The following is a 20,636-nucleotide window of genomic DNA, read 5'->3' as shown; positions in this document are numbered from 1 at the left end:
CTTTAATGCCAGCCCTCGGGAGGCAGAGGCAGGTGGAACACTGTGAGTTCGAGGCCAGCCTGGTCTATAAAGTGAGTCTAGGACAGCCAAGGCTACACAGAGGAACCCTGTCTCGAAAAACCAAAAAACAAGAAAGGAAGGAAGGAAGGAAAAAATAAACAGTATTATCCACCAAAAGGGGTTTCTTTATGAGTCTGTTCAGTCCTCATGTTTACACTATGCCTCATAAACTGTCCTGTAGGGACTAAGTAACATCTCAAATAGCTTAGTTAACTGGCAGCAACTAAGTCTGGTTTTTATATGAGGGACTACAAGAAAAAATTCTATGCATAAGTTTGTGTTGTTTTCAGGTGAATGCTTGAGGTGCATGTTCTGGAATAATCTTGGTTGCATCCATTTTGCTATGAGCAAGCACAATTTGGGGATTTTCTATTTCAAGAAGGCTCTGCAGGAAAATGACAATGTCTGCACCCAGCTCAGTGCAGGTAGCACTGATCCAGGTAAGCTAGTACTGGGGAGTTTCAGTGTCCTGCTTGAAAAATACATGATTGAAGTAGCAAGTGTGGGGGAGAGCCCCTGGGAGAGGATGAGACACGTTTTGTTTTAAGATGTTATAGTAAGGGGGCTGGAGAGAGCTGGGAGTGATGGCACACACCCTTATTCCCAGACTTCGGGAGGCAGAGGCTGGTGGATCTCTCTGAGTTCCAGGCCAGCCTGGTCTACAAAGACATTCTAGGACAGCCAGGGCTCTGTGTAACAGAAAAACCCTGTGTCTCCAAAAACAACAACAACAAAAAAGTGGGGGCTGAGGCTGTCTGCTCTTCCAGAAGACCCAGATTCGATTCCCAGCATGCACATGGCAGCTTGCAACTGTCTGTAACTCTAGTTCCAGAGTATCTGACACTCACACAGACATACATATAGGCCAAATACCAAATGTACATTTAAAAAAAAAAGTCACAAGCTGGGCGTGGTGGCACATGCCTTTAATCCCAGCACTTGGAAAGCAGAGGCAGGCGGATCGCTGTGAGTTCCAGGCTAGCCTGGTCTACAGAGTGAGTCCAGGACAGCCAAGGCTACACAGAGAAACCCTGACTCAGGGGAAGAAAAAAAGTCATAATAAAAGGAGTAGCAGCCATTCAGTGGAGGGTGCAGGCTGTGTGGCAGCCTTGGCTCTGGAGGGTCTTAGTAGCTGTGGTCCTTTGATGTTAGGAAGTAGGAGAAGTCTTTCATTACCAAAGCATGAGATCTGGGGAATGGCTCAACAGTTAAACAAGAGGAGCAGACTTTAGACCCATAGCCTGCATAAATGTTGTATGCCTGTGGTGTCATCTTCAGCTCACTGGTGATTCCAGCCTTAGAGAGCAAGCTCACTAGCTCTTTCAGGGAAGTTCAGTTTGATTGAAAGTCCCTGCCTGCAAGAATAAGACAGAAGAACGATTGAGGAAGATCCTCAAGCTTGGGCTTACACACACGCATACACACACACACACACACACACACACACACACACACACACACACACACGGCAGAAAAAAGAAAAGCCTTTCGGTCTGTTATGGACTTGAATCAGGAATCCTGCTGATTCAAATTTGATTTGTTTTGATTAGTCAGTAGGATTTCTTGACTGTTAGGCTAGCATTCTTGTAAACTGTTGGCAAATCTCACAAGTGATAGATTTTGGCACCTGAGCCTTAAAGCAGCTTGCTGAGGTTTGCCGCTTATGTTCACATTATGTGGGTCTTTGATCAGAAATGCTTAAATCAAGCAACTTTCTAATTTTTTAAATCATAAGCACCTGCTTAATTAATGAAAAAAAAACTTTTACTATTATTTTTGGTTATTTGAGACAGGGTTTCTCTGTGTAGCCTTACCTGTCCTAGACTCATTTTGTAGACCAGGCTGGTCTCAAACTCACAAAGATCCGCCTGCTTCTGCCTCCCAGAGTGCTGGGATTACAGGTGTGCATCACCATGCTCGGCATGCAAAAGAAATTTTTTTCCGAGACAGGGTTTCTCTGTGTAGTCTTGGCTGTCCTGGACTCACTTTGTTGACCAGGCTGGCCTCCAACTCAACAGAGATCCGCCTGTCTCTGCCTCCAAAGTGCTGGGATTAAAGGTGTGCGCCACCACCACCCGGCAAAAAAACATTTTTTATAAGACTTCTTTTGTTTTTTTAAGATGCATTTAATTATTATATATACAGTGCTCTGCCTGCATGTACACCTGCAGGACAGAAGAGGGAATCAGACTGGATTGTAGATGGTTGTGAGCCACTATGTGGTTGCTGGGAATTGAACTCAGGACCTCTGGAAGAGCAGTCAGTGCTCTTAACCGCTGAGCCATCTCTCCAGCCCAAGACTTTTTTCTTTTAAGATTTATTTATTATGTATACAGTGTTCTGTCTGCATGTATGCTTATAGGCCAGAAGATGGCACTAGATCTCATTACAGATGGTTGGGAACCATGTGGTTGCTGGGAATTGAACTCAGGACCTCTAGAAGAGCAGCCAGTGCTCTTAACCTCTGAGCCATCTCTCCAGCCCAGAAAAAAATATTTTTTAAGTTGCAAGTGGCCATATTGTGAGCCGTGACTCACTGAAAAAGTGTACAACATGTTAAAAATGGCCAAGAAAGCTGAAGTAGAGCAAGGTGCTGTAAGGTTCAGAAAGCTAGTGACTCTGACTTCAGGTCTTTACCTTCCTGAAGCAATACTGCCTAAGAGCTGACACAAGCAAGGACATCTCTGTCCTTACTAGCACATACATCTGACTGACTGGCAGGTGTGGGGAGGCATGGAGAGACCACCTTGGAGAAAGCTGTCAATTACAGTTTCAAATTGGGGTTATTAGTGCTAAACATGGAAGTGTTTCCTTGGGAGAATAAATGCCTTCAGTGCAGCTGAGCTTCAGTAATCTGGTCTCCAAATTTTATCACTAGGCAAAAAGTTTTCTGGAAGACCCATGTGTACATTGCTAACCAACAAAAGGTATGAGTTATTGTATAACTGTGGAATCCAGCTGCTGCACATCGGGAGGCCTCTCGCGGCCTTCGAGTGTCTGATTGAAGCTGTTCAGGTATATCATGCAAATCCTCGTCTTTGGCTACGGCTGGCTGAGTGCTGCATTGCTGCCAATAAAGGGGTGAGTGCTGTTTGGCTATCTCTTGATACACAGAAAGCAAAGGTACTTGAGAATCCATGGCCTCACTTCCTGTTTCACTGCCACCGAATCTATAGAGTCTTCTGTTAGCAGTGGGGGCATGGAATTTAGTTTCAAAATGCCACTTGCTTAGCTCTAATTCTTGGCAAAGGGTTGACTATGCCAGTGAGAAGACTGCCAGAACAGTGACGGCTCCTGCTGGGCCCGGGCTGTGCCATCTACAAGCATAAAGGTAGTATATGTGCCAGGTGGCAAGACAGCACTGGTTCTGATAGCACATGGGCAGGAGCACATTGGACAGCGCTCTATCCAGTGAAACACATGACAGTGGAGCATCCTCTGAGAAACCTTCCTCAGTGTCTAAAAATAGGCTGCCCTGCCTTGTTACCTTGAGGTTGGTGGCAGCCTTCTAAATCTCTGGTTGGAGGGGTTGGTCAGTGCAAAGTGGGGGAAATAAGAACTTCCAGGTACCGGCTCCCCTCACCTATCTTCCCATGTTCCCTGGGTGTGTGACGGTTGGAGCAGTTGGCTTCCTAAGGTCTTGCCTGGCATGCCTGCCTGCCATAGGTTATGTGGGATGTTGAGGTTCTTTACTGAGTGGAATTTTCTGAAAAACAGACAAAAGATTTAAAAGAAGCATGTGTGCTGGGCGGTTTTGCACTCAGTGTTTAAGTAGTTGATGACTGGAATACAGCAGCGGAGGGAGTGGTGATGCTTTGGACAGGCTGTTTGTTTGTTTTTTCGTTCAGGTTTTTTATTTTGGAGACCGGTTTCTCTGTGTAGCCTTGGCTGTCCTGGAACTCTGATTGTAGACCAGGCCCCAAACTCAGAGATCTACCTGCCTCTGCCTCCCCAGTGCTGGAATTACAAGCGTGCACCACCATGCCCAGTTGCTCTGGAGAGTCTTAATGATGTATTTAACATGGTATGGAGAGAGAGACTGAGACTGTGTGTGTGTGAATGTGGGCACACACACGAGTACTTTGTGCATAACAGCAAAGTTCTCTACCACTGAGCTGCCTCTTTAGCCCTGTTCTTCGGGGGTTCTCATTTTTAAGTATATGAGTTCTTTGCCTGCATATATATATACATACATCACAGGTGTATGCAGTGACCAGAGGTCAAAAAGGGGCATCAGAAAGCCTGTAGAGAGCCGGGCGTGGTGGCGCACGCCTTTAATCCCAGCACTCGGGAGGCAGAGGCAGGCGGATTGCTGTGAGTTCGAGGACAGCCTGGTCTACAAAGTGAGTCCAGGATGGCCAAGGCTACACAGAGAAACCCTGTCTCGAAAAACCAAAAAAAAAAAAAAAGAAAGCCTGTAGAACTTGAGTTGCCATGCGAGTTCTGGAAACAGCCCAGGCCCCCTGCAAAGCAGCAAGTGTCTTAACCACTGAGCCATCTCTCCTGTACTTTGGTTTTTAAAAAAGAACTTCAGGGTTTAGTGGGGACAGGAGAATCAGGAACTCATGGTGAGATCATCCTGAGCTACCTAAAACTTCATCTGAAAAACAAAAGATAACTTTCTTATTTGAATCATTTTTTAATTAAACTGGTGAATTCTAGGTAGAAAATTTGTTAACTGGGTCTGGGGACTGGAGAGATGACTTAGCAACTAAGAATATTTGCTGCTTTTCCAGAGGACCTGAAAGTGATATCCAGCAGCTACCTCAGGTGGCTCACCAAGTGCCTGTAACTCAAGTTCTAGACTCCAGCCTGGCTCTAATGCCTTCTTCTGGCCTCCTCGGACACTGCATGCACCGAAATGAGTGAAGGACTTGATGACTGACTGTCTAGAAATCACTTACCTTCTTAACCTTTTCATGGACTTCAGTTGTGAGGACCCCTTGTGTTTAGATAAAGGGCCGCAGGGCAGAGCTTAGCTCCACAGCTCCTGCTGGCTGGCTCCTGTTGATCCTGTAGAGAAGATTCTGGATGTCTCATATAATGATGACTGGGTGGGATTTTGCCTCTCGATAATTAGAATGAGGTGAAAGGAGAGGTGTGCGTAGCTGCTGTTGCGCCTGTGGTGAAGTAATTTGCACCTTTTGGTTTAGATGTTTATTAGTTTATGGGTTGGAGTTTTACATTGTATAGAAGGCAAGAATTATATCTTTGTGAACTCTATATGTCGCTTGTTAGATTATATTTCTGGTAATGTAATCACTGCTTTAGAGGGAAAATATGCAGGGCATGGTGGTTCCTATAATCTTATCACTTGGGGCCAGGAACAGGGAGAGCCATCTAAAAGTACCCTAGTCTGCATACAGCCAAGACTGCATAATGAAACCTAATAGAAACAAGGATGGGGGAGGGGAGGGGTGGTGTTCAGTGGCTGGAGAGAGAGCTCCAAAATAAAGTTGTTGTCAGAATAATCATAAGGGCTGTCAGAGATGGGACCCCTAGAGCTAGCTAGTAGACGAGCTTTATCAGCCAACCTAGGTTCTTGTCTTAAGAGTTTCTGTTGCTGTGAAGAGACAGGATGACCACGGCAAGTCTTATTAAAGAAAGCACTTCGTTGGTGCTGGCTTACAGTTTCAGAGGTTTGGTCCATTATCGTCACAGCGGTATGCAGGCAGACATGGGGCGGGAGAAGGAGCTTGAGAGTTTTACATTTTGATTACAGGGAGCAGAAGCAACTGTACCACATTGGGCAAAGCTTGAACATCTCTGACCTCAAAGCCCGCCTCCACAATGATGCACTTCCTCTAACAAGGCCACACTAACTCCACCAAGGCCACACCTCCTAATGGTGCTGTTCCCTAAGGGGCAAGCATTCAAACCCATGAGTCTATGGGGCTATTCCTGTTCAAATTACCACAATTGAAAGACTCTGTTTTTTAAATAAAGAAAGAAACAAACAGGAAAAAAACCGAGGACAACTCTCGTGTTACTCTCGTGCCTCAAGACTCACAAACAGGCACATATGCATTACACATACAGGGTGGAGCGGGAGGCAGGGTGGGGTTGGGGGGGATGTAGCTTTACAAAGTGGCTATGATGCTAACCCTAGCACATCGGTTCAAGCAGGAGGATTGCAAGTTTGAGGCCAGCTTGAGCTACATAACAAAACTCAATCTCCTAAACACGCACGCATGCACCACACACACACACACACACACACACACACACACACACACACACACACAATAATTGTAAACTTTGGTACTGGAGAGGTAGACACTTGCTTCTCTTACAGAGACCATAGGTTAGGTTCCTAGCAGTCATATGTTGGGACACAACTGCCTATGGTTCAGGGAATCCAATGCCCTCTTCGGCTTTTGCAGGCACCAGTCACATATGTGGTACACATTCATAGCAACAGGCAAACATTTATGTACATAAAGTAAATAAATGTATAAAACATAATAATTATAAGTTAAATGATCATATTTTATACTATGTCTTAGAGTTCCTTTAAATTTGATTTGAAATATTTTTTTGTTTGTAGACTTCTGAGCAAGAAACTAAAGGTCTTCCCACCAAAAAGGGAATTGTACAGTCTATTGTTGGTCAAGGGTATCACCGCAAAATAGTTCTGGCATCACAGTCTATTCAAAACACTGTCTACAAGTAAGTATTTCGCCATGAACCAGTGTGTCTCTGTGATAACAGTGTTCACACTACAGTTTTAGTGGGAAGTAGCTTGGGCCGTATCTTTTCACAGGAGCATTTTCTTTGTGATGACATTTATTGCTGCATCAGTAAATAAGCCTATCCTGAGTAAATCCACAGTGAGCTGGTCTGTCTGCTCTAACTGATTTCATACATCTGTGGTGCTGAAACTGTCCATAGCCTACAGAAGCAGACTGTTCATTGTCATGAGTCAGAATGTCCAGAAGAGGGCATTTTGGTGTCTCCTTTTAGATCCCGGAAGTAGAACAATTGTCTGCTCTCCTCACCTTCTCAGTGAGTCTCTATCCATGAATTCAAACAGCCTCTGATTAAAAATATTCACAAACAAAAAAATTATAACCATATTGAGCATGTACTGACTTAGTTCCTTGTTAGTTTTTAAAGATTTGTTTATTGCCAGCATGGTGGCGGACACCTTTAATCTCAGCACTGGGGAGGCAGAGGAAGGTGGATCTCTGTGACTTTGAGGCCAGCCTGTTCTACAAAGCGAGTCCAGGACAGCCAAGGCTATACAGAGAAATTCTGCCTTAAACAACAACAAAAAAGATTTATTTTTTTGTATGTGTGAGTATTTTGTAGACCAGGTTGACCTTGAACTCACAGAGATCTGCCTGCCTCTGCCTCCTGAGTGCCATGATTAAAGGCATGCATCACCACGCCTGGCTTTGCTTTGTTGAGGCAGGGTTTCTTTTTGTAGCCCTTGCTGTCCCTGAACTCACTCTGTAGCCCAGTTGTCCTCAAACTTAGAGATCCGCCTGACTCTGCCTCCCGAGTGCTGGGATTAAAGATGTGCACCTCCACAGTTAATGATTCCTAGGAACAGCCGAGTCTGGTCTATTTTTCTGCTCTTTGTTTAGCTTCTTTGTCTTTTTTTTGTTTTTGTTTTCTTTTTTTTTTTTTTTTTTTTTGAAGTGATGGGCAGTCTTCGGCCATTCCTGTAGCCAGTGTGGAATTTGCAGCCATCTGTCTCAGAAATGCCTTGTTGTTGTTACCCGAAGAACAGCCAGACCCAAAGCAGGAAAATGGCTCCAAGAACAGCAGCCAGCTTGGAGGGAACACTGAGAGCACCGAAAGTGAGGCATGCAGGTACCCGCCCTTCTCACCTCCTGTCCTGTTGCTTTATTCTGCTGTGATAAACACTGTGACCAAACGCAGCTTGGGCAGTGTCTCAGGGTACCTATGCTCTTAGAGGCACCATGGCCTCAGCAACTCTTGTGACATATTTAATTGGGGCTGCCTTATGGTTTCAGAGAGTTAGTCCATCGTTGTCATGGTATGGAATGTGGCGGCACACAGGCAGACACGGTGCTGGAGAAGGAGCTGCGAGTTGTCCATCTGGATCTATATGCAGCAGGAAGAAAGGCCCTGAGGCCTGGGTGGAGCTTTAGAACCCTGAAAGCCCACCCATGGTGACACGCCTCATCATCCTTTTCATAGTGCCCCTCCCTGTTGACTCAGCATTCAAATATATGAGTCTAAAGGGGTCATTTTTTGTTTTGGTTCTGGTTCTTTAGACAGGGTTTCTCTGTGTAGCCCTGGCTATCCTGGAACTTGTGCTGTAGACCAGGTTGGCCTTGAACTCTGCGAGTTCTGCCAGCCTTTTCCCGCCACCACTAGGCTTAAGGGGCCGCCATTCTTCCTCATCCCACCACACCATCATTGAGGGAAGCCAGAACAGGGACTGAAGCAGAAGCCAAGGAATAGCTCTGCTCACAGGTGTGCTCCACATCGCTTGTTTCCCAGAGTTCACGGTGCTTTCTTACACATTCCAGAGCCATCTGCCCAGCGTTGATACCACCCACAGTGGGCTGGGTCCTTCCATATCAGTCAAAAACCAAGAAAATGTGCCCCTCAGACTTGCCTATAGCCCAGTCTGACGGAGGCCTTTTCCTGGGTAAGGTTCCCTCTTCCCCACTGACTCTAGCTTGTGTCAAGTTAACAAAAACAAACAAAACACCGCACCTCCATGGCCTGGAAGCAGCAGCACACGCCTTTAACCCTATTGAACAGATACTATAACTTAGTTCCTTGCCTTTTTGTTTGTTTGGGGTTTTTTTGTTGTTGTTGTTTTTGTTTTTTGAGACAGGGTTTTTCTCTGTAGCCTTGACTGTCCTGGGGATACCAATCAAGATGTAATCTGAGTAAATCATAATAAATTAAAATTAAAACAAAACAGCCACACCTCGTTTAGATATCTTCCTAGGTGGCATCCAGCAGTTCCAACACTCATTCATACCAAAGGAGACCATTTCTGAAGAGAAACAAGGTGAAAGCTAATTGAGGAGAGCACTTTGAGACAAGACAGAAACACATAGGGTTTGGGCTCTTTTGTTTGTTTCCGTTTTTTGTTTTGTTTTGTTTTTTGAGACTCGGTTTTCCTGTGCAGCCTTGACTGTCCTAAACTCGCTTTTGTAGACCCAGCTGGTTTTAAACGCACAGAGATCCACCTTCCTCTGCCTCCCTGAGTGCTGTGATTAAAGGCTTGTGCCACTGTCAGCCTCCCCTCCCCCCAAAAAAAATATATATATAAAAGGCACCAGCCAGGAATATATAGAAAACCTTGTCTGGCATACAACCAAAAAGAAGAAGAAAGAAATTTTGTTTTGTTTTGTTTTGTTTTTTGAGACAGAGTTTCTCTGTGTAGCCTTGGCTATCCTGGACTCATTTTGTAGACCAGGCTGGCCTCAAACTCACAGGGATCCCACCTACCTCGAATAAATTGCACACTGGTTTGTTTTTTATCTGAGAGTCTTTCTCTATTTCAGCAGCAAAAGCCATGATGGAGATAAGTTCATTCCAGCTCCGCCTTCTTCTCCACTGAGGAAACAGGAATTAGAAAACCTAAAGTGAGTACCTGATGCAGTGGGCTTCCACTGGGATGAGCACACTGACTTTGACCTCAGTACACACTGGCAGACGGTGGTCCACATTCTTGCATGCCTGGCTGGGACCTCTGCCTATGAATGTCCTGCATGATGTAGCAATCCAGCCTCCCCTTTCCCACCTCATTGCTGACATTACGGAGTGTGCAGCCATGCCTGGCCATGGGTGCTGTGGAAGCAGAGTCAGGTCCCCATAATAGCACAGCCTGTGCTCTTCCCCACTCTGCCAGCTCTAAACCCTGTAAGTTTATCTCAACAACTCAGCATAGGGAGGCCATGATGCTAAGTACGTAACCAGGGACATGTGTCTGACAGGCAGGTGCTTCCTCACTACTGGTGAGCTAGGACCCTCCCAAAGTTACAAGATCCTGATTGGGTCTTATTGAACAACTGGAAAGGTAAGCTTCCTAGGGAGCTGAACAAAAGATGTTGGCTTATAAATTAAAAAGGACTAAAGAAAAAAAAGTCTCAAAAATAGGAGCTAAAGAATGGCTCAAGTTTAAGAACACTAAGTCTATTAACTACAGTTTTTGGTTTGGTTTGGTTTTTTTCGAGACAGGATTTCTCTTTGTAGCCTTGTATGTCCTAGACTCACTAAGTAGACCAGGCTGGCCTCAAACTCACAGCGATTCACCTGCCTCTGCCTCCTGAGTGCTGGGATTACAGGTACCACGCCTGGCTTGGTTTGTTTGTTTTTTTAATGTAGTCACTGGGCTAGCAAGAGATGGCATAGCTAGTAAAGACATTTCCCCACCAAGTCTGAAGACGTTAGTTTGATTACAACACCTATGAAATAGAAAAAAAGTCCTACACGTTGTCCTCTGACCTCTACATTTTAATGCCCAAGTACACACACGTAAATACACACAAATTAATACAGTGTAAAAATACAAAAAAGCTAAAAGCGGTTATATTCCACCTGGAGTCAGATGTAATAGTGCACACCTTTAATGATAGCACTTGGCCAGTGGAACCAAGAGGATCAAAGGTTCAAGGCCAGCCTCTGCTGCATGGGAGCTTTTAAAAGAAAAAAAAAAGTCACTAAACCACATTTTTGTCCCCAGTGGAAATGTGTAAAAAGCAAATCACATTATATAAAATTCACCTGGGAGCCAGGTAGTGGTGGTGCACACCTTTAATCATAGCACTTGACACAGAGGCAGGCAGATCTCTTGAGTTTGAGGTCAGCCTGGTCTGCAGAGAGTTCCAGGAGAGCCAGAGCTGTGCAGAGAACGCCTATCTTGACAAACAAAAACATTGACTAGAGAGATGGCTCAGCGGGTAAGAGCACCGACTGCCCTTGCAGAGGTCCTGAGAATTCAATTCCCAGCAACCACATGGTGGCTCACAACTGTCAATAATGAGATCTGATGTCTTCTTCTGATGTGTAGATGTACAAGCAGGCAGAACACTGTGTGCATAATAAATAAATACATCTTTTAAAAATAAAATAATAAGTTTTAAAAACCCACATAGTTTTACAATGAAGCTAAGTTATTTAGGAATTAAGATGTTTTTAGGTCTAGATAGATGTTTTAAGTTGGTAATGATAAGTTGTCATGCAAATTGATTTACATTCAGAATTTTAGATACACTAAGATAGGAAAGATACTTTCTTCAAGGATGTCAAATACAAATAGCCAAACACTAAGAATGTAACATTTATGTAATTCCTGGTTGTGTCACGGTTCTTCTGGTATAGGTAGTTTATTGTAGGTATGTGTAATAATAGAAATGTATACGTAAAAAATAAAAACTGTTTAATAATAAAAAAAAAAAAGGAAAACAAAGGCCAGGCACTGAGGCACACGCCTGGCATAAGCATACTGGTTTACATGTAGTAAATTTAGGGCAGTTATCTTAGGAAAACAAAACAAGGAGCCAGGTGTGGTGGTGAATGCCTTTAATCCCAGCATTTGGGAGGCAGAAACAGGCAGATCACTGAGTTCTAGACCAGCCTGGTCTACAAAGTCCATGACAGCCAGGGCTGTTAAGAGAAACCCTGTCTCAGGGGGAAAAAAATTAACCAAAACCAAAAACATAGGAGAGATAAAAACAGGGCTGGAGACATGGCTCGGTGTTTAAGGGCACTTGCTGTTCTTCCAGAGGATCCAGGTTCAATTCTAGCACCTACAATCATTGTTAACTCCAATTCCAGGAGTTAATGAAATGTCGTCTTCTGGCTTTCATGGGCACCAGGTACACAATTGCAGCACATTTATACATGCAAATGATTCATACACATAATGTAAATATAAACTTTAAAAAATACTGATTTCTCCCAATTAGGAAGTATTTAAGAAATCAACTAATGGATCTGGAGATGGGCTTAGTGGTTCAAAGCATTTGCTGGTGGAGGGGAGTAGACTGGAGCACTATTATTCTTACAGAGGACCCAGGCTCAGTTCCCAGCACCCATTACGGGGTTTACAGTCCTCCATGAGTGCATTTCCATGACTTTTACAATGACTTTTAAAAAGCAGGGGAGCTGCTAGAGAGATGGCCTGGTGGTTAAGAGCACCTGCGTTTGATGCCCAGCACTCATATGGTGGCTCACAACCACATGTAATTCCAATTCCAAAGAATCTGATGTCCTTTTCTGATCTCCATGGATCCAGACATGTACATGTACACATACATTTATGTAGGCAAAACATTCGTGCACATGAGATATAATACAAGCAAATCTTTTTAACAACAACAACAAAAAAAAACCACGTGTTGCTCTTCCAGAGAACTGGTGTTCCAGTCCTAGCACCCAGGACAGGCTGCTCACAACCTGTAATCCCAGCTCCAGGAGATCCCAATGCCTTTTTGTGGTCTCCCAAGGGCTCCTGTTCATATATGACAACACACAGGATTAAAAATAAAATAAAATTTAAGCCAGGCCAAGACTACACAGAGAAAACCTGTCTCAAAAAAACAAAATAAATAATTAAATTAAATTTAAAAGACAAAAAACGAATGTGGGCTCACAGTGGCACTTGCCTTATATTCCAGCTCTCAGTAGGCAGAGGTAGGCAGATCTGAGTTTGAGTTCAAGATGTATAGTGATGACACTGCATCTCAAAACAACAGGGTTAGAGAGCTAGTTCAGAGGTTGAGAGCACTGGCTGCTTTTCTAGAGGACCTGGGTTGGATTCCCATCGTCTGTTATTTTCAAAGAACTGAGAAAGATGACTGACTCAAATCATCATGGCCAAATTAAAGCAAGCTCTTTTATTTGTGTAGACAGGCTGCCTCCCCCAAAGGTGGGGTTCAAGATCAACACTAACCTTGAGGAAGTTAAAGATTTTGTAGCTCGGGTGTAGAGGGTTTCCAAATGGGATGGGTATTTGGCAGACAAGTAGGTGGGATCACAGGAGCAGAGCATAAACATTGTAAGTTGTCATAACAACCACCTGAAACAAAAACACGGTTGCAAAGTGCTAATAGTAACCTTTTGAATCAGAAGTTGGCTTGCAAGATAGTCATAACAAGCCCTGAAACGAAGGCATAGTCATAACAACTTTTTGAAACAAAGATGTGTCTCCGTTTCCTGGAACAGGCAGTATAGAACCATTTGTAGTTAAGGTTACAGCTAAGACATAGCGTTGAGAAACAGGTATGATCATAAACAGGAGTGAATCTAGTTTGTCTTCACTATAGGATGGCTTTCAAGCTCAAGATAGATGAAAAGTAAGGTTCATCAGCCAACCACAGGTGTGCACACACATACATACATATACATAAAGTCATATAAAGCAACCAAGGGTACTATTATCATGGCTCTGGGCTGGGTTGAAACTTGGTAGTCTCTATGTTCTAGGCCTTGTGTTTTATGCTCAGCACCTCTAAAAACATATTTGGTGTTAAAAAATAATAATAAGGGCTGGAGAGGTGGCTCAGAGGTTAAGAGCACTGACTGTTCTTCCAGAGGTCCTGAGTTCAATTCCCAGCAACCACATGGTGGCTCATAACATTCTATAATGTGATCTGGTGCCCTCTTCTGGCCTGAGCACTGTATACATAATAAATAAATCTTTAAAAAAAAATAATAATAATAATAATAAGGGGCTAGAGAGATGGCTCGGTGGTTAAGTGGCTACTCTTCCAGAGGACCCAGGTTCAATTCCCAGCACCCATATAGCAGCTCCTAATGCTAACTGCAGTTCCAGGGGTCTGACACACAGAAATACATTCGGGCAAAGCACCAGTGCACATAAAATTTTTAAATCATTTTAAAAATAAAAATAAGGGCTGGAGAGACAGCTCAGAGGTTACGAGCACTGACTGTTCTTCCAAAGGTCCTGAGTTCAATTCCCAGCAACGACATGGTGGCTTACAGCCATCTATAATGAGATCTGATGCCCTGTTCTGGTGTGCAGGCAAAACACTGTATATGTAATAAATAAATATTTTTTTTAATTAATAATAAGTAAGAGAGGCAGTGGTGGCTCATGTCTTTAATCCCAGTACTCTGGTGGTAGGCAGATCTCTGAGTTCAAGGCCAGCTTGTTTACAGAGCAAATTCCAGGATAGCCAGAGCTACACAGAAAAACCTTGTCTTTAAAAGAAGAAAGAGTCCGCTGTGGTGGCGCACGCCTTTAATCCCAGCACTCAGGAGGCAGAGGCAGGCAGATCGCTGTGAGTTTGAGGCCAGCGTGGTCTACAAAGTTTGTCTAGGACAGCCAAGGCTATGCAGAGAGACCCTGTCTTTAAAAAAAAAAAAGAAAAAGAAAAAAGATGAGGTGTGATAATGTATTCCTGTAGATGTATTCATATAGTGTTGGCTGGGAGGTGAGAAGTTGAAGGTCGCCCTCAGCTACTTAGTGTTTTTTGAGGCCAACCTAGGATACAGGAAACCCTGTCTCAGGGGAAAAAAAGCTGGATATGGTGTCTCACGTCTGTAATCCCAGTATTTAGGGAGGCAGAAGCAGGCGGATCTCTTAAATTTGAGACCAGTCTGGCCTACAAATAGAGTTCAAGACAGCCAAGGCTACTGTCTTGAAAACAGAAGAAGAAAAAGAAGAAAGAATAATCCTTGGATAAATCCAAGGTCATGAAAGCTTACTTTATTTTCCTTTACAATATGTGTATTTTGCCTGCAGTCAGGCACATAATTTAAGATGGCAGCCAGGTTTGGTAGCGTATGCCTTTAATCCCAGCACTTGGGAGGCAGAGGCAGGCGGATCTCTTGTTAGTTTGAGGCCAACCTGGCCTACAAAGAGAGTCCAGGACAGCCAGGACTACAAGAGAAAACCTGTCTCGAAAAAAGATTGCATATATCTTTGAATAAGCTCATTTTTTCCGGAATCTAGGGAAGACTACAGCAGTACTAGGGAAGTATAGGAAACAATGCTAGGACCAGCATAGCAAATATCTGTACATGAAATTAAAATCAATGCACACCAAGAAAAAATGAATTTTGTTTTGTTTTTTCCAAGATAGAGTTTCTCTGTGTAGCCTTGGGCATCCTGGACTCACTTTTGTAGTCCAAGCTGGCCTCAAAGTCACAGAGATCTACCTCCTAGGTGCTGGGATTACAGGATGCGCTGCCACCCTGCATAAAAATGGATTTTAACTTGTCTTTTTTAGTAGGTGGCCCCAGAATGGATAAAAGGAAATGTTCAGGACCAGCATAATTAGGCCCAATATAACTATTGCACAAATATAAATCGTGGCAAGTTAGGTGATTTCTTAGACCCTGGCATGACACCATCTGAGTTCTTTCTCATTGAGTCAAAGACCTCCCACGGGTTGGTGCCAAGAAAAGAAGCACAAGCTGGCGGGGGGAGGGAGGCAGAGGCAGGCGGGGGTTGTATGAGAGGCCAGCCTGGTCTACAAAATGAGTTCAGGACAGCCAAGGCTATACAGAGAAACCCTGTCTCAGGGAAAAAAAAAAGAAAAGAAGTACGCCTCCCCGCCCCCCATATAACACAGTCCAGTGACTTCTCACTCCACTGCCCCTCTGTGGCACAGTGCGAGGAGCCACTTCTAACTGTAGGCAAATGATTAACTCTTTGTCACATAGCAGAACTAGAATTGGGTTGTATAACATCACAGTCTTGTCTGTATAAATGCTGTGTCTCTAGAACTTTTTAGTTTTTTTAATTTTTTTCCAGATAGGGTTTCTCTGTGTAGTTTTGGCTGTCCTGGAGTCACTCTGTAGACCAGTCTGGCCTTAAACTCAGAAATCCTCTTGCTACTGCCTCCCAAGTGCGCCACCACACCTGGCTCTTTCTGGTCCTTTTTTTCTTCTTCTTCTTCTTCTTCTTCTTTTTTTTTTTTTTTTTTTTTTTTTCAAGACAGGGTTTCTCTGTGTAGCCTTGGCTGTCCTGGACTTGCTTTGTAGACCAGGCTGGCCTCGAACTCACAGCGATCCGCCTGCCTCTGCCTCCCGAGTGCTGGGATTAAAGGCGTGCGCCACCACGCCTGGCTCTGGTCCTTTTTTCAAGATTGATTTTACTTTTAATCATTTGTTGGGGTTATATAGAGGTGACTCTTGAGGTTTAGGGTGCCCTAGAGCTGGTGCTGGTGCTGGGGAATCGCACCCTCAGCCTTTGCGAGAACAGCACTTGCTTTTACCGCTGAGCTATCTCTTCAGCCAAACAGCTTTGCTTTGCTGCCTTGTACGACCAGCTCTTGTGATACTACGACAAAGTGAGCTGGGGTAGAGAGATGGCTCAGGTGTTTACAGTGCTGGCTAATGTTCTAGAGGACCTGGCTTTGGTCTGCAGCACCATTTGGTAGCTCACTGCCATCTGTACCTCCCATTCCAGGGGATCTGACACCTCTTCTGCCTTCTTCAGGCATTTAAGTGGTACTTGCACAAGCAGGCAAAACACCCATCCTTTGGGTTTTTGGTTTTTTCCTTTAAACAAAAAACCCTGCAGGTGGTGGTGATGCACATCTTTAATCCTAGCACTTGGGAGGCAGAGGCAGGGGGATCTCTGAATTCAAAGACCAGCCTGGTCTGCAGAGCAAGTTCCAGGACAGCCAGGACTATACAGAGAAACTCTGTTTGTTTGTGTTGTTGTTGTTGTTGTTGTTGTTTTGGGTTTTTAGGGGTGCTGGGAGCAGATAAGAGGAAAGAAAAAAGAAAAACAAGTGCAAAAAAAAAATTCTGAAACCGTGGTGGGGCACATGCCTTTAACCCTGGCACTGATGTGGCAGAGGCAAGCAGATTTTGTGAGTTCAAGACCAGCTTGAACTACTTAATAGGTTCCAGGCTGGCCTCAGCTACATAGTAGGGCCCTGACTGCTGCAGGGATGGGGCTATAGCCAGGCCCATGCCTGTAATCCTAGAACCTAGGACTCTGGGGAAAGAGACCTGAAAGCTAGCTGAGGCTGCTTTATCAGAATTCTGCTCAAAGTGTGGGAGGGGCCTCTTAGGGGCTGCAAATGTAGCTTCTTAGGTAGAGTGTCTACCTAGCAAGTGCAGAGCCCTTGAGTTTGATCCCCACCACAACATAGAGGACATGCTGGTCACACTCCAGCAGTGGAAGCAGGAGAGTCAGAAGCCAAGTGGTTTAGCTGGCAGTTTGTCTGTCTGCTCTGAATTACTTGGAGAGAAGTGCAATAAGCTTGGTACATTGGGGGCTGTTGTAACTTTATTTCTTTGAAATTTTATATTTTCCACTTTGTTGTGCATTGGTTTTGTTAGCCAATTTTTCAAATGATATTTGTGAAATATCATTGTAAAGGCATTTTCTTTTGATAAATGGTGACTGATTTCAGCCACGTCGGCTTCTTTACTGGTGGTTGAAGTTTGACGAATCTGGACTGCGTTCATTCAGTCCCCAGGAGATCTCTCTGACAGTTTGTAATGCCTCATCTGCAGCTGACTGTAACCTGCTGTTTAAGGAGCAGGCCCCCTTCACCTTCCCTTCCTTTCTTCTCTATCTCTGGTTGTTGTCTAAGGACTTAGCTAGCTCCTCAGGCCTGTGCGATGGAGCGAGGGTTTTGTCAGAATCTCCACAGGGGGCAGAGGCTAGAGTGTCTCTGCCCTTGCCTCTTCCACCTTCTAGTCTGATGAGCTGTCAGATCCACTGAGCGTCAGGTAAAACGGATCGGACAGTGACTCCAGGGTGTAGTGTGGTGGGGATGGGGGAGTGTTTAAAGTAATAATGATCAAAAGTAGAATGCTTTTCTGCAAGGGCTTGGGAGATAGAGCCACACATGTTTCTTCTTGTTGTTCAGAGCCTGTGGGAAATACTGTTTGCTAACAGGAAACTGAGTGGAGAGGGTGCTGAAAAGTGATCTGGAGTGGTGATCAGTAAGAGGGCATCATAAAAGCTGCTGTCAGGCGGGCACAGTGGCGCACGCTGTAATCTCAGCACCTAGGGAGGCAGAGGCGAGTGAGTCTTTTGTGAGTTTGACGACTGCCTCGTCTACAAAGCAAGCCCAAGACAGCCAAGGCTACACAGAGAAACCCTGTTTTTTGTTTTGTTTTGCTGTTGTTTTTAAATTTTATTTATTTTATTTATTGCATATGCGTGCTTTAATCTGCAGCAGAGGGCATCAGATCGCATTATAGATGGTTGTGAGCCACTGTGTGGTTGCTGGGAATTGAACTCAGGACCTCTGGAAGAGCAGGCAGTGCTCTTAACCTCTGAGCCATCTCTCCAGCCCAAGAAACCCTGTTGATAGAGAGGTAGGTAGGTAGGCAGAATGGCTGGCTGGCTGGCTGGCTTGTGTCAGTTCAAGGCAGTAAAACTGCCTTAATTTTATGACCCTTGATCAAAATGCCAGCCATATTTGTTGGTTTTTGCCTTAGAAGACTGAATGTTAGCCAAGGTCTCTACTACATAACCATTCCTGGCCCCCAGTTTTATATTGACTTATTTAAATATTTTAGGGGGTTGATTTTATTAATAGAACCTTAATGATGCTTTGGTTGAGAAGACATTTGCTTCATTACACATAGGTGCTGTGTGGGTTTGTGGGAACTGTTCTGATGCAGAGCTCACATGACTGATTTCTGGACCCAGAGTGAGCTTGACAGTGGGCTGGAGCAGTAATAGCCACCTACTGTCAGGAGAGGCTCAGCCAGGCAGTTCCCAGTGAGCCTGCCTTAGGTGGTCCTGTTCCAAGCCCCAGAAGCAGGGACAGCCTCAGGCTGTGGGAACCAAGCAAAGAGGGGTAAGGCTGCTGAAGCCTTTGTTTTTGTTGTTTTTCTTGACACAGGGTCTTGCTGTATAGACCAGGCTGGCCTCTGGTCCTAAGGGATAGGGATACAGATGTGTACCACTATGCCAGTATAGCTCGTATTGTCCAGCAGGTGCTGTGTATCTCCTGGAGAACAGTGAGAGCCTGTGTGAATGAGTGTAGGAAACTGCTGCTGCTTTGAAACAAAGAGGAGTCACAGATAAAACTGGACTTAAAAAGATTAAACTTGCTGGATGTGGTGGTGCTCACCTGTATTCCCAGCACTCAGGGAGGCAGAGGCAGGTGGATCTCTGAGTTCAAGGCTGGCCTGGTCTACAAATAGAGTCTATGACAGAGAAACCCTGTCTTGAGAAAGAAAAAAAAAAAAGATTAAACTTTATGAGTATCATTCACACACAAATCATGGTAGTCTTCGGGTACTAGAGACTCTGTTGTTTTGTTTTGGCTAGCATGTGCAAGGGCCTATATTGACGTACAGCTTTCCTCTAGTATTCTGGAGGCAGAGACAGGTGTGTCTTTGTGCATTTGAGACCAGTCTGGTCTATATAGTAAATGGATATTGGGAAGCTGAGACAGGAGAATGGCTGTGAGTTTGAGGCCAGCCTAGACTGCAGAGTAAGAGCCTGTCTCAGAAAAAGATAACCAAACAGTCATTCAGCACTTAATGGGCTCATGTCTGTTGTTGAGCACTTGGGAGGCTCAAGTGTAAGTCAAGTTTAGACTGTAAGTTTGAGGAGAGTCTGTACTTTGGAGTAAAACCTTGTTTCCAGCCTTGCTTTGGCATATGTACTAAAATTGGATCAGTGCAGAGAAGATTAGAGTGGCCCCTGCAAAAAGGATGACATGAAAATTAGGTTGAGGAAAAGCTATGAATTTGAAAGGGAGCTAGGGAGGCAATTTACCTGGGAGGGTGGAAGAAGAAAATAGAGAAATGATTTAATTATAATCTCTTTTTTAAATGTGCTTTGGTGTTGTTGCTTGCATGTATGTCTGTATGAAGGTGTCAGATCTTGGAGTTATAGACAGTTGTGAGCTGCCATGTGGATGCTGGGAATTGAACCTGGGTCCTTGGGAAGAGCAGTCAGTGCTCTCAATCACTGAGCCATCTCTCCAGCCCCGTAATTATGATCTCAAACAAACAAATATATATATATATATATGAACACCTTTAATCCCAGCACTCAGTAGGCACAGGCAGGTGGATCTCTGAGTTCGAGGCCAGCCTGGTTTACACAGTGAGTTCCAGGACAGCCAGGGCTACACAGAGAAACCCTTTGCGGGTGGGGGCATTTTTACAAACTCACCATGCATCTCAGGCGGGTCTCAAACTTGAGCCCCTCCTATATCTTGTCTCCCTAGTACTGGTGTTGTAGTGTGTTGCCAGCCATGGAAATACATGCATATCATCTTTTTAAAAATTTTTTTGGAAACATATATCTTACATGTAGCTTCATACTCTAGCCTTTGCTTTTCATGTATTTCCTTTTTTTTCTTTTTTTAAGTATTTTTTGAGGTTATGGTGTAACTACATTATTTTCATCCTTTCCTTTCCTGTCCTGTCCTGTCCTGTCCTGTCCTGTCCTGTCCTGTCCTGTCCTTTCCTTTCCTTTCCTTTCCTTTCCTGTCCTTTCCTTTCCTTTCCTTTCCTTTCCTTTCCTTTCCTTTCCTTTCCTACAGTCTCTCCCATGTATCTCAAAGTCATAGCCTTTTTCTTTGCTGAAAAGTGTGTGTGCGTGCATTCCTAAATATATAAATACAACCTGTTCAATGCTTATAATGTTGCAAAAACACCGTCATCACATGTATAAATCT

At 44.3% G+C, this 20,636-nt stretch overlaps 1 protein-coding gene and 1 non-coding gene across 7 annotated transcripts in view; both read left to right on the top strand.

The window, feature by feature from the left end:
- Positions 1-20,636, top strand: part of Cnot10 (CCR4-NOT transcription complex subunit 10) — a 55,203-nt gene that overhangs the window by 22,483 nt on the left and 12,084 nt on the right. For 4 of the 6 annotated variants that reach the window (XM_051140626.1, XM_051140624.1, XM_051140622.1 and 1 more), the window contains 5 exons: positions 351-500; positions 2,939-3,141; positions 6,608-6,729; positions 7,705-7,878; positions 9,558-9,638. In XM_051140626.1, the coding sequence (XP_050996583.1) occupies positions 351-500; positions 2,939-3,141; positions 6,608-6,729; positions 7,705-7,878; positions 9,558-9,638 (730 nt within the window). The remainder of the gene's footprint in view (positions 1-350; positions 501-2,938; positions 3,142-6,607; positions 6,730-7,704; positions 7,879-9,557; positions 9,639-20,636) is intronic. The other 2 variants (XM_051140625.1, XM_051140623.1) reach the window with 1 other exon arrangement.
- LOC127184498 (U6 spliceosomal RNA) lies at positions 19,597-19,699 on the top strand. The gene has a single exon (XR_007830139.1). It is a non-coding gene; the product is annotated as a U6 spliceosomal RNA (small nuclear RNA).

The sequence above is a fragment of the Acomys russatus genome, chromosome 32 (genome assembly GCF_903995435.1).
Source record: "Acomys russatus chromosome 32, mAcoRus1.1, whole genome shotgun sequence".
NCBI lineage: Eukaryota > Metazoa > Chordata > Mammalia > Rodentia > Muridae > Acomys > Acomys russatus.
This window is presented reverse-complemented; position numbering and strand designations above follow the sequence as displayed.